A 12,578-nucleotide genomic window follows, 5' to 3' on the forward strand; every position below is an offset into this window, starting at 1 on the left:
TGTTGAATCGCGTGGGCCCATGGTGTATTCATGGCAGCTCAGGCAGGTAACGTTGCGGAGGTGAGCTCCACGGCGAGCGAGCACCCGCAGGCGTGATGCTCACTGCCTGTTTATTCCCGTACCTGCCGGGATCACTTACAAGACCTCCCCGGGCCTCGCTCACCCATGTCATGACAGGCAAGTAGCCCCTAGGTAGGTGGCTGCCCGTCGCCCTTGGACCCTGAAAATCAAAGGGGATGCCGGACCTCCTTCTCGCTATACGCTGTCCCTTATTCGTCCACCACATTCCTCACTCCACGAAACCTTCTCTTGGCAGACCTTCTTGCTCGGGCTCCATCATGTTCCTCGTTTTGTAATTTGCCATAACATAGAAAACAAACAGAGCCCTCGTTGGCTCCAACAGCCATGCTTATGGACTCTCGTTGTGTGCCGGCAAGTCGCTGGCCGAACTGCTTTTCTTACCTGCTTCGTCATCCTAGGCCCCTGAAGGTCTCTGCAGGGCCAGTATCAAAAGTTCTCGCAGAGGCGTCAAGCTCGCCAACGCGGCCTATCATCAGTGAGACGGACTCCGCTGCCTGATGTGTCGTGATGCCCCTGATACCATACCGGCATATCCTCATACCGGCATACCCGTGATCCTGGCCTTCTTGTTACTTGAGCTGCCAGTCTATCCGTCCGTTAACTTCACCGGCTGACATTGTCTCTGGACGGATGTTTGGGAAAGGGGTCATACCGGGGAGTGTGTGTTGATACATGTTTCCATATAGGTAAGGTTACTGTCCTCCTGAACTACCGCTAATGGTGCCTATTCTCATGTTCTTTGCATCCTAATCTCGACTTACACGTAACCGGCCAGCAGTGCTTCTTGTTTCCGCCTCGACTCGCAGCAGGCTACCCTCCTTAGAGACAGCAGAAGACAAGAGTACACCAACTTGGCTGTCCCCTTAAGCCCCACACAACATATTTGCCATTAATATCTAGCAATCGCCATCTCTCGGCTGGAGAAACACGCCCTTCTTCCGTTTCGCTTCGCCATGTGTCAAGCGCCCGCCGACGATGTTGCTAGGGGCATGCTCGGCCCAGTTGTCCCCGACGATGTCGCCCTTGAGAACCTCCAACTCGTGCCGTCTGTCCGCCCCATGAGGATATACGAAGTCCTCCTTCCTGACCGCAAAACACTGCACCTGGTCTTGCCGCCCGTCTCCATGTGGCGGCCCCTGAGAGCGGAGCAGGGCATGCTAACGTCTGAAGCCATCGCGGTGCGGTGGATCAGAGAGACTATCGCTCGGGTGACCTCCGTTGGCGAACAGAAAGAATCTTCATCCTCCTCCGCCAGTCGCAACATCACCACCTCCCTACTTCCTTTTCTACCAACACTCCTCCGCCTCGGCCGCGAGACCCACGCTCCGAACTCCTCCTTCGCCGTCTACGAACCTGTTAGCGGGACACCCCTTTCCCTCTTTTCTTCAGAGCCTGCACCGACAGCACGACGAGAAATTGACCACCAACTCGGCGCCCTCTTCCGCGATTTGAGCACTCTGACTTCGCCCACTGGCCGCTTCGGCCCCTTAGCGGCCGTTGTCGATACCGGTTCCGGCACCGGCACGTCAAAACCGCCCGCCCCCGCAGGAAAGAGACCAAGACTTCCACAACTGCTAACCGAGAGCGGGCTATCGGCCACGGGAGGCGCGGGGACATGGTCGGTGGCGTTTCACTCCATGCTGGAAGGGGTGTTACGGGATGGCGAGGACATGGCGGTCGTGGTGTCATATTCGACGATTCGGAGGCAATTTCGACGACTGGGGTACTTGCTGGACGACGTTACGACGGGGAGGCTGGTTGTCGTCGAGGGTGTAGGGAGGGGGAATGTACTGGTCGAGGAAGTGGGTGGGCAACAAGAAAAAGATGTGAAGCAGGAAAAAGAAGGAGACGATAACGGGCCAGACGGCGGGAAAAACAAGGGCAAGGCGATAGACCAGAAGGCGAGCGTAAAAAAGGAGGACGACACAGAAAAGGAGGATGTCACAGAAAAGGGGGAGGCAGGGGCGACACAGGAGAAGAACGACACACAACCACAACAAAACCTGAAGCTCACCGGCCTCCGCGATTGGAGTAGCGCCATCTTTGGCGACCCCCTCCTCGCGACCGTCTTCAGCGACCCGCACCAACCGCTCCCTTCATCCGCCTTCCTAGAAGGTTTCAACGACGAGAAGCCAAACTCCGACCGCGACTCACGGCACGCCCAACTCCCTTACCCCTTGAACCCTACCATAATAGAAAACGTCGACACAGCAGGGGTCCGGCTCCTTTTCTACCAGGTTTACCACACAGTAACGCGGATCGTGAGCGAGTTCTACCGGCCGCGGCAAGACAGCAGTGCGCGGGAGCTCGAAGCGCGGAAGAAGTTGAATGAGGTGTTGACAAAATTGGCGGAAGTTCCGGATAACACGAAGAAGAGACATCAACGGCCGAGCGGGGAGATGTCGCCCGCAAAGAGGCTCAGGGGTGCCGAGGATGAGTAATGCGGGATGCGATCAGTAACAACTGAGGGCAGTTGGGTGAATATTGTATTGTAGATACCAAAAGCCGCGAGTATGCGGACATACAAAACAAAGCGACGTTTGGCGCTGTTTGCCTGTTTATTCATCTCCAGAGTCATCTTCGTCCCTGGGCAGGGTCATTCCCATCATGCCGAGAATATTACCTGCCGGACCAGCCATACCTGCTTGACTCTTGAAGCTCTCTAGTAAGTTTTTGGCGAGGTTGTAGTCGATATCTATCGCCTCGTCGCTGCTCTCGGCCTCGGCCTCCTCTTTCTTCTTGCTAGATCCTTCTCCCTTCTCCTTGATCGTGGCCGTAGTTTTGGGTTTCGGGTCGAGCTCCAGCGCGCCGAACTTCTTGAGCTCCGACTCCATCTGCTCCGTGAGCTTGCGGACCTCTTCGTCTTCACTCTCCTCTTCCTCGTCCTCTTCATCCAGCTCCTCTTCAACCGCCTTCGCTTTCCCCTTTTCCCGACCGTCATCTTCGGCCGGAAGCCCCATCATCTCCCTCATCATCCTGCCAAACTGTTCCTCATCAAAACTAACCTCCCGATCCTCATCGTCATCACTACCCTCTTCCTCATCGCTATCATCATCCCGATCCATCTCCTCCGTCTCAGCCCCCTCAATGCCCGCCGACTCATCATTCAAAAACGCCTCGAACCGCGACACGATCTTCCGCAAGTCCGCCTGCGCCGCCGCATCCCCAAACCCACTCTCACCCGTATTCGTCTTCTTCCCCTCCAACTCGCGCTCAAAGTCCCCAAAATCGATATCCATCCACCCATCATCATCCTCCCTCCCGGCCCCCTCCCACCGCGCAATCTCCCCATCCGTCGGCAGCGCGCTGTCCCCGCCGTCCTCGACCAAATCCTCCAGCAGCAGCGCCACCTCCCGCACGACCCGGCTCGCGCTCTGGCCTGCCGTCCGCGCGAGCAGCTCGAACCCCGTCGTGAGCTTCACGCCCATCTCCAGCCGCGCTAGCGCCTTCGCGGCCTCGGGCGCCGCCTCTGCGTCAGCGGCTGACGCGGCTGACGCCTTGGCCTCGGCGGCGCGCATCGCCGGGCCCCACGCCGGCGGCGGCGCGAAGTGCTGGCTCCTGAGCTGCGCGTAGAGCACCTTGGTGAAGCGCACGCTGACCGTGACGAGGTCGGTTGGGGGGAAGGTGAGGAGGCTGCTGCTCCCCCCTTCCTGTTGTTTTGTGGACGGCGAGAGGGAGGGGGGGGAGAGGAGGGGCTTGAGCGCGCGCGGGTCCCGCAGGTAGAAGGCTTCGGTCGCCGGGGCGACGGCCTTGGGCCGCGCGTGCAGGATGTGCGCGAGTTTTCGGGGGATGGTTACGAGGGAGTGGTGGAGGGCGGTTGTGATCTGGGCGGGGTACTTTTCGAGACGGTAGAAGGATTCGGCTTCGACTAGCGGGGAGTGGATGAGGGTGGGCGGTGGTGAGGTTTTGATTGTTTTGATGGCTTCGGGGAGGGAGAGGGGCTTGGAGGTGGCGGTGGTCGTCGAGTCGGTTAGGGGGATGATGAGTAGCTTGCCGTCGTGGATCCAGACCCGGTTGGCATCGTTCTCGGGGCTGAGCCACTTGGGTGTGACTTTGGCAGCCTCGATAAGTAGAAATTCGCCGTCGCTGTCAGAGACTCGAATCCATAGTTGTGAAAATGCCTTGCTGAGTTCTCGGAGAAGGTAGACGATAAGCCATTCGTCCTCGACATTGTCTCCGTAGTGGGTGATGCCGTGGAGATAGGGGAGTCCCAGGCCTGGGTAAGACAGTCAGCTGCTACTCAGAGGTTCCTATCAAGAACCAAACAAACCCTTTTGAGTCTTTGCTTCTAGCTTAAAAGGTTCTCTCTGCCAGATGTAGTCCTTCGCCAACTCGTCCAACTTTCGGTCTGCGGCCTTGCGAACTACTTCGAGGCTAGGCAAACTGCTATCCGTCTTGTCCCCGATGACAAAGAGCATGTACTCTGCATAGTCCTCGGAAACCCTCATCCGGAACCCATCGAAGTCCTCGTCTCCAGGTCGTGGCTCGGCTGCAGTGTCCATGGTGTGAGGGTTTGTGTGTGACGGTTTGTGTGCTAGCTTTATTTTTTGATCTCGTAATACTTTCGTTTTGTCGAGGCTCGGTAAAAATAGCACTCAAAACACGAGAGTGTCGAGACTTCAATACATATTTCAGAGCAATGTGTTGAATATGTCTTGTTATTAGCACTGTTTTTTGTGACTGACCTTAGTTATCAGATGAGTGCTGCTGTGACCGTGCCACGGATAATCCTTAATGAAATGATTGAGGGGACGGAGGTATGGTTGGCTAAGATTTTAAAACCATTGACTGATAAGGTGTACCTAGGTACCTAGCGGTCTTTCATCCATTTCCTATATTGTTCAGGTTTCCTCCCAACCTTTTTACACCAGACGACTGCTTTCTCATTCACTTGACATTTTATCTTGGGCGCTGTTGTTCCATCACACCTATCGATAATGGTGGGGCCTTTCGGGCGTTTGATGGTGGGGTGAAGCGCGAAGCTTTGACCCAAGCGGGGCTCCACTGCCGGTTTAGTACTATTAAGTGGACCAGGCCAGACACCTCGACGCGTTAACGAGCGCCGATTCCAGACGCGTGCCATCTCATACGCAACTCCCAGTTATTCGGTGCGTGGGGATTCTTTCCCATTGGGTTCCGGCCTCTGTTTGCATAGACTGTTAACAGTCATATGTCAAGACTCGCGATGCCTGGGAGAACGGCTAACGGTCTTGCGGGGGAGTCTTCTCGGAAGCGCGTTCGACGCGACGATGTTGAGAATAGCGGACGAGTTGAGGTCGTCGAGGTTCAGCAGGCTCGCTCAAATCTCCGATCCGAACCGGTAAGTGACAAATCATGCGCAATTTTTTTTTTAATCTTTTTTTTATTTTCTTTTATTACTAGGGTTTTATTCTGACCATAATACAGCGAAAACGAATACGCCTCTCCGATGTCGAGGCCATTAAGAGCGAAGAGTGCTCCGTACGAGATTCCACCCCATCTGACGATGATGCAAACGAGGATGAGGCTCCCGCATTGCCCTGTTCACCCCCCAAGACACAATACGAGTTAATGCGCGACAATAACTTCGAGCATCTTCGCCACGAGATCGCTGATGACCAGCGCGCAACCCAACGACTCCGGTTCCGCCCGAGTTTGTTTGGCGAGAATGGTATCGCGGATAACGGAATCATCGAGAGCGTAACCTGCGTCAACTTTATGTGCCATGTACGCCTCCACTGCGAACTCGGACCTCTCCTCAACTTCATCGTCGGAGAAAACGGCAGCGGGAAGAGCGCCATCCTTACAGCGATCACCTTGTGCCTGGGTGGCAAGGCTAGCTCGACAAATCGCGGAGGCAGTCTGAAAAGCTTCGTCAAAGAGGGCTGCGAACGTGCCGTCCTAGCTGTCAAAATCAAGAACCAGGGTCAAGATGCCTACAAGCCTGACACCTATGGTGACTCCGTCATCGTGGAGCGCCACTTCTCCAAAACCGGAAGCAGCGGTTTCAAGGTCAAGACTGCTCTCGGTCAAACGCACTCGACCAAGAAGCAGGAGGTGGACGAACTTGTCGAGTACTTTTCCCTTCAGGTCGACAACCCACTCAACATCCTCTCCCAGGATAATGCCCGGCAATTCCTGAACTCGTCAACCAAAGTCCAGAAGTACAAGTTCTTCATCGAAGGCGTCCAGCTTCAGCAGTTAGATAACGACTACCGGCTGATCTCGGAGAGCTTGGAACAGATGGTGGCCAAGGTGCCCGACCAGGAGGAGCGTGTGAAGCACGCCAAAATCGAGTTGGACAAGGCTCAACGCATGATGAGCGAACTCGAGGGCAATCGCCAGGTCCGGAACAAACTCCGGATGTTGCGCTGGCAGTTGGCTTGGTCTCAGGTTGTCCACGAAGAGCAAGAACTTGCCAGGAGAGAAAAAGATCTCGCCGAAGCCGACATCCGCGTTACTGAAGCGCAGCAAGAGGTGGAGGCGAAGAATCAGGCTTTGGAACACGCCGTCGAGAAAGTCGGACGCGCCGAGGAGTCCTTGCAAGTCGTCAAGGAGGAGGAGGCTGAGATTCAGGAGCGGGTGGAGAAGGCCGACGGCGTGTATAGGGGGTTGAAGACGGAAATTGAGCAGCTTCATGTTGAGGAACGGGAGGCTCACCAAGCGTTGAAGGCCAAACATGAGGCCGTAAAGCAAATTGACGCCAAGATTGTCGACGAAGAAGCGGAACTCGAGGCTGCCAACGGCGGAGCCCCGGCGATAAAGATGCGAGAGCTTGATGCGGCCAACGAAGATGTCAAGCGGCTCCAGGCTGAGATTCAAGATAACAAGGATCGCGAACCGGAACTCGTCAACAAGGCAGACGAGTCAAAGACGGCCCTAGACAGGTTCGGTGACCAGATTCAGCAGAAGCGCAACGAGATCAACAATGTTGAAGCGAGAATCAAAGGCCTCGAAGAGAATCGAGGGTCGGTGTACAACGCGTACGAGGCCCAGGTTCCCAACCTCCTCAAGAGGATCGCCAGCGACAACAGTTTCGAAAATAAACCAATCGGTCCGCTAGGCACTCACGTCCAGCTGCTCAAGCCCGAGTGGTCGGGCATCCTCGAGAAGACGATCGGCATCAACCTCAACGCTTTCATCGTCACGAGCAAGCACGACGAAAAGATCCTTCGCGGGATGATGAATCAACTCAACGTTCGGAGTTGCCCCGTTTTCATTTGCAATTCGCGCCCACTTGATATCACTGGAAAAGAGCCTGATGCCGAGTACGACACTATCCTCCGGGTGCTCAAGATCGATAACCAGATGGTCCGGGATCAGCTTATCATTAACCATATGATCGAGCAGGTCATTTTGATACCCCAACGTGTGAGGGCCCAGCAAGTCATGTTTGACGGCGCGCCGCCGCGGAATGTCAAGGCTTGCTTAGCCTTCCACGACCGGAAGCGCGGCGAAGGCTTGAGGTTGGCCATGACCAACGGCAACATTTCAACCAGCCCGATCCAACCGAACCCGAATTTGAGGCCTCGGATGAAGACAGATTCGGATTCTCAGATTTCATTGTTGAAGAATACGCACCAGCAAATCGTGGCCGAGTACCAGCAGCTGAATGCTGAGAAACGCCGCCTGCAGCAAGAATCACAGCGTTGCCAGAACGCAGTGGCCCAGCTAAACAGGCTTCGAGCTGCTCTTGAACAAGAATTAATTGACACGCGCGCCAGGGTGGAGAAGATCCAGTATGCGCTAGACGGATTTGACGGGGTTGATGGGCGTCTGCAGGGCCTCAAAGACCACCGAGAGGAACTCCAAGGAGAGCTGAACCATCACGGTATCCAATACGGCACGCTTAGTGCGAAGAAGCAAGATAAAAACGCAGAAGTGGAGGCCGCCCTGAAGCAACTCAAAGAGGAAAAGTTGCACATGAAGGATTTTGAGCATCGTCTCAGCAAGGCCGAAGGGAAACTCAAGCAGGCCCGTGACTTGCGCCACCTCTGCCTCATCGAAAAGAACGACATCATCGAGAGACTGGGCGAGTACGTCGAGCAGCAGCAAAGGGCTGAGTCGAGACGGGCTAGGCAGCAAGAGGGCGTCAAGGATATGATTAAACATGCCGAGGTCGTCAACAAGGAGCGTGTTTACGTTCCTGAAGGCGAAACGTACAAGAGTATTGAGAAACAGTACGAGACGCTCAAAGCTCGGTTAGATGAGCGAGATGTCAAGCGAGGCATGACCGACGCCCAGGTTCACGCTTATTTCGCTGCGAAGAAGGGGATGTGCGACCAGGTGGTGGAGGATCTCCAGTCCATCACCCGCGTGAACGACCGCCTCCGGTATACCCTCACGCTCCGCCTCGAGAAGTGGCGCAAGTTCCAGCGTTACATCTCGTCACAGTCGCGCGCCAACTTCATCTACCTGTTGAGCGAGCGTGGCTTCCGCGGCAAACTGTTGGTCGACCACGAGCGCAAGTTTCTGGACTTGCAGGTTGAGCCGGACAAGACGGAGAGGAAGGCCGCCGGGCGGAGCACCAAGACACTCTCTGGTGGTGAGAAATCCTTTTCGTCCATCTGCCTGCTGCTGGCTATCTGGGAGGCCATGGGCTCGCCTCTGCGATGCCTGGATGAGTTTGATGTGTTCATGGATAATGTCAACCGCGCTATCAGCACAAATATGCTGGTAAGTCGATCTGAATCATATTTACTTGAGGGGCATGCTAACAAGACACTTAGATTACTGCCGCGCGCCGTTCAGTCAATCGTCAATACATCTTTATCACGCCTAATGCTATTGAGGGCCGCACCACTCTAGACAAAGATGTGAAGATTATTCGGTGAGTCAGCTAGCCGTGAGACGCACGACCATTTTTACTAATGATTCTTGTCTAGCCTTACCGATCCCCGCCAGCGGACGCTGGTCGACCACTGAAATCTTCACGTCGACTTGTGCATTTGCGCGTCCTTTCGTGGCGATTTTTCAAGCAACCTGTATTGCAACATGTACGACATCTTGTTATGACTTTTAGACCCCCAGGTCTTATTTCGGAGGTTCTTGTCGGTTGATGGGCGTTCCATGGGTGGGAAAAGGAGTTTGGTGTTGTGTTAGACGGGCAGGGCCCTCACTTGGCTGTAGTTAATACCGAGGGGGGAGCTTGTCGATATCGCTATCTAGCGAACCTGGCCCTTTGGGCAGGAGTGTTCATCACGATACTGCTTGTATGTACAGGCTTCTAGCCGATCAATCCTACACGCTGTATTCACAATAAAATGTACAAGTCTGGCTACAAACCTAGATGGGCATCGCTACGTCCCTCTCCTCTCCCTGGTACCGGCTGTGTTTCGCGAAGAACCCATCTAACTTACTTATATCCTCACCCCCTTACTCCGCAGCACATTTACCGCCGCGCTGGCGTTGAACCCCACCCATTCCCCGATGGACCGCACCGCGCCGCCCGCGCGTGCGGCCTCGTCGAGCCGGCGCCGGAGGAACGCCCGCGTCTCGCGGCACTCGGGCGACTGGTCCGTCGTCTGGAACAGCTCGGCCGCCACGTAGATGGCCGACAGCGACGCCCGCTTGGTGTACCACGTCGGGTCCACCGACACGTCGCCCGCCAGGTACAGGATCTCGTCGGCGAGCTGGGCGAGCTCCTTGGCCGAGGCTGGTATGTATGAGGGCTGGGCCATTATCGCGAGTGCCTGTGGTGTGGGGAAGTGGTTAGCGCATGTTCTAGCAACGGGTGCGTGTAAGTGGGAGCTGGGGCTGGCTGTGGGCTGTGGGTGTGGGTGTGGGGTGAACGGACTTCCTGCCACCGGCCAACGATGCCGCTCTCTACGTTCCCCCTAAGCCGCGCCCATGTCAGCGCCTCGACCCGCTCCCCGACCGTCGAGGCCCCCCCTTCCGCTACGGCATCTTTCGTCTTGCCCGCTAGGGATGTGCGCTGGGCGTAGAGGTGCCAGTGGATCAGGCTGAACACGCCGTCGGGCAGGATGGACGGGCTGATATCTAGCAGGCCGGTATCGCGGGCGCCTAGAGCGAGGGATTCGGGTGTGAATCCGTGGGAGGGGACGTGGGCGTAGGCGGCCGCGAGAAGAGCGGCTTCGGCGGGTGTGAAGGGGCCCGGGGGAGCGGGGTGGTCGTGGGAGTGGTAGGTGCGGATCGGAGCTGGGAGTTTGGGGGTTGAGGGTGGCTGATGGCGGAGGGATTGCGGTTGGAGAGGGCGATTGGAGAAGGTGGTTATGGGTCGTGCCCTGGTTATCGAGATGTTTCGGCACAGAACCGGCGGCGTCGTCGTCGTCCTACGGCAGGCGGCGGTCGGCCGGACCGGACCGAGAAGCATGCGCCGGGTCGCTGCAGCGGCAGAACAGGACATAGTAGGGGTTGGAATGTTCAATGGCCCCTTTACAACCAACTGGCTTTTCCAAGATGCCCTTTCGCAACGGAGTTTCGTTGTCGGTTGGTTGCTGTCCGATCGGATCTGCACGTGTCAATCGAGTTCCTGACGGCCCAAGATCGCGAAAGCTTTAGTGTGCTCCACCCGCCGGGCTACACCAAAATCGGCCAGGCCTTGCATCTGCCCCGCTCGGACATTTTGAGGACAGCCAGGCGACCTCCCTCCTCTTGCTTCGCGATAACTACAACCTATCTTAATCCCGAAACTCTGTCACTCCTGTGTACTAGTACTGTAGGCAGATGCGGATTCGGCACAAGGTCATCCTCTCCGAATCCGAATCCAATTCTCGCCGATTCACCAAGCTCTCAGGGTTCTCAGTGGGTCCCTTCGTTACCAGCCAATGCTTGTCTCTCAGGAGGGAGGGATGGGGTGCCATGCAGAGCTACGGATGCAGCAAGGAAACTACTGCAAGGCCGCAGTGACCCCAGGTGTGATACGTATCAGTGCCTGCGACGCCGAACGGCGCGCTGTGGTGCCCGGTGCGACGCCGAGCGAGCGAGAACGGCGGACGGCGACGCCGGGGAGGCAAGCCGCACCAACGCCAAGCCAAACTCAATGATCAATCACTGCTCGCAGCCGCGGAAGGTGCCGGCAAGCTAGAAGCGGGTGCCCAGCACCGATCAAGTCACCGCGATCGCCGGACTTTCCGGGGACTTGAGGGGTGTGCTCTCGCATCGTCCCAGACCCCACACTCCAGCCGAGCCCCGCCATTGCGTTGTCTCTGTGCTTGCAAGACAGAACGCTGAGTGTTCTCGAGGATGGCTCTACTTTGAGTGATTATGCCCTCCCTTTCATCTGTTTATGCTGACGCAGCTATGGGCGAGAAATTGACGGTTGGGAGTTGGAGAGCGACGCGAGCCCTTCGGCCTTGCTTGTGAACTCAGCTCCGCACCGAACATGAGGTGCCCCTGGGCCGCTAAACCCCTCTTCTTCGTGACCGATGTGGGCGGTCGAGGCCTCGTTTGCGCAAGGCTTGCCCTGGCTTTCACCCCGTCCGTTATTCTGCATGTGCCGTTGTATCAGCTAATTCCACCATGCATTGACCGGTCGCTCGCGCCTCTCTGGTTGGTCGGGCGTCAATAACGACAGACGAACTTGCCCACTCTCTTCCGTTGGCGGTTGATGATGGCATTTGTCGGCCTCGCTGTGAAAGGCCAGAAAGGTTGTGCCGGGCGCCTCGTTACCCCTGTCGCCCACGTTGAAGCAAGCCCGTACCTTGATGTGAATGGCCAGCTCACCCGATTGTCTTGATACCTGCCCCGCCAGAAAACATAAAATTCTCTTCGCGGTCAGGGTCGCCTGTGAGCAGCAAGGCCGCCGAGCAACCGGATTGGGCCGTCACCGCTCCCGTCTCGTTCCTCCACCTGCCGTGTCACCATTCCAAGGGGTGCGCAGACAAGCTCCAGGGTCATTCACAAACCTGAGGGCAACCCCCAACCATAGGGCAGGCCAATGCTAAACAGTGCCGCGTTTCCGAACCCGTTGGACCCCGTGTAGGATGTTGAGATGCCTGCTTTGTGTAAACCTCTCTCCATTCCTCTCGATCAAAGCATGGTTCGACTCGGCGGATTGGAGATTGCCGCAAGCCTTGCCCCCGGAGATCTGCGAGATGTGCGGAACAGGGCACTGTCGGCCTTGGCTACAAACCGAAAGTCGTTGCCGATAAGGAGAAGCGGTATCACTGAGAAATCCGACAGGAAGATAATTTTCAATGCGTTCATAAGAAGTGGGATGGAAATGCAAGATGCAGCCAGCCATGGGAAGACCGACGAAAAAACCCCTGGGGATGTCATTGGCTGACATCCACCTCTGGAACCCTGCAGCTCGTTCGTCAATTACGCGGTAACGAACGAACTCGTGTCAGCGGAGAAAGGATAACTAACCAAGCTCCAAGATATCATAAAAACTAGCTCTCAGCACATCTCGGCCGAAGAACTGAGCGCAATTGGGGAACTACTCGCTTCTTGGTCGAACAAATCTTGCGTAGTGTACATTGCATAAGCCATACGTTTTTGCTTGATCGCTGTCCAAAGATTGAAATATTCGGTATATTACAGCATTTTTTGGTGCC

The 12,578-nt window shown here is 56.2% G+C and overlaps 4 protein-coding genes across 4 annotated transcripts; 2 read left to right on the top strand and 2 right to left on the bottom strand.

The window, feature by feature from the left end:
• The first annotated feature begins 864 nt into the window (after positions 1 to 864).
• B0H64DRAFT_39951 (uncharacterized protein) lies at positions 865 to 2,580 on the top strand. Its single transcript, XM_062804019.1, has one exon. The coding sequence runs from the start codon at positions 1,035 to 1,037 to the stop codon at positions 2,520 to 2,522; it is 1,488 nt and encodes a 495-aa protein (XP_062665007.1). The 5' UTR covers positions 865 to 1,034; the 3' UTR covers positions 2,523 to 2,580.
• B0H64DRAFT_422129 (SGT1 protein-domain-containing protein) lies at positions 2,544 to 5,004 on the bottom strand. The gene is made up of 2 exons (XM_062805554.1): positions 4,352 to 5,004; positions 2,544 to 4,297 (listed from the first exon to the last, which is right to left on the bottom strand). The coding sequence occupies exons 1-2, from the start codon at positions 4,581 to 4,583 to the stop codon at positions 2,640 to 2,642; spliced, it is 1,890 nt and encodes a 629-aa protein (XP_062665008.1). The 5' UTR covers positions 4,584 to 5,004; the 3' UTR covers positions 2,544 to 2,639.
• A 115-nt stretch (positions 5,005 to 5,119) lies between these two features.
• B0H64DRAFT_39982 (uncharacterized protein) lies at positions 5,120 to 9,154 on the top strand. Its single transcript, XM_062804030.1, has 4 exons — positions 5,120 to 5,401; positions 5,488 to 8,736; positions 8,790 to 8,890; positions 8,946 to 9,154. The coding sequence occupies exons 1-4, from the start codon at positions 5,252 to 5,254 to the stop codon at positions 8,983 to 8,985; spliced, it is 3,540 nt and encodes a 1,179-aa protein (XP_062665009.1). The 5' UTR covers positions 5,120 to 5,251; the 3' UTR covers positions 8,986 to 9,154.
• A 265-nt stretch (positions 9,155 to 9,419) lies between these two features.
• Positions 9,420 to 12,577, bottom strand: B0H64DRAFT_422131 (COQ9-domain-containing protein; the record flags this gene model as incomplete). The annotated part of the gene is made up of 7 exons (XM_062805555.1): positions 12,155 to 12,577; positions 11,541 to 11,693; positions 11,198 to 11,274; positions 10,962 to 11,058; positions 10,495 to 10,575; positions 9,857 to 10,352; positions 9,420 to 9,752 (listed from the first exon to the last, which is right to left on the bottom strand). Exons 1-7 carry the CDS (start codon positions 12,298 to 12,300, stop codon positions 9,420 to 9,422), a joined length of 1,383 nt encoding a protein of 460 aa, XP_062665010.1. The 5' UTR covers positions 12,301 to 12,577.
• Between the last annotated feature and the right edge of the window lies 1 nt (position 12,578).

The sequence above is a fragment of the Chaetomium fimeti genome (genome assembly GCF_033439085.1).
Source record: "Chaetomium fimeti strain CBS 168.71 chromosome Unknown B0H64scaffold_1, whole genome shotgun sequence".
Classification (NCBI taxonomy): Eukaryota; Fungi; Ascomycota; class Sordariomycetes; order Sordariales; family Chaetomiaceae; genus Chaetomium; species Chaetomium fimeti.

Excerpts from the sequence above, each read along its gene's own strand:
- B0H64DRAFT_39951 (XM_062804019.1), top strand. The coding sequence starts at position 1,035 with ATGTGTCAAGCGCCCGCCGACGATGTTGCTAGGGGCATGCTCGGCCCA.
- B0H64DRAFT_422129 (XM_062805554.1), bottom strand. The coding sequence starts at position 4,583 with ATGGACACTGCAGCCGAGCCACGACCTGGAGACGAGGACTTCGATGGG. Across the intron at positions 4,298-4,351 it reads AGAAGCAAAGACTCAAAAGG|GCCTGGGACTCCCCTATCTC; the intron begins GTTTGTTTGGTT and ends TGTCTTACCCAG.
- B0H64DRAFT_39982 (XM_062804030.1), top strand. The coding sequence starts at position 5,252 with ATGTCAAGACTCGCGATGCCTGGGAGAACGGCTAACGGTCTTGCGGGG. Across the intron at positions 5,402-5,487 it reads CAAATCTCCGATCCGAACCG|CGAAAACGAATACGCCTCTC; the intron begins GTAAGTGACAAA and ends ACCATAATACAG. Across the intron at positions 8,891-8,945 it reads AAAGATGTGAAGATTATTCG|CCTTACCGATCCCCGCCAGC; the intron begins GTGAGTCAGCTA and ends ATTCTTGTCTAG.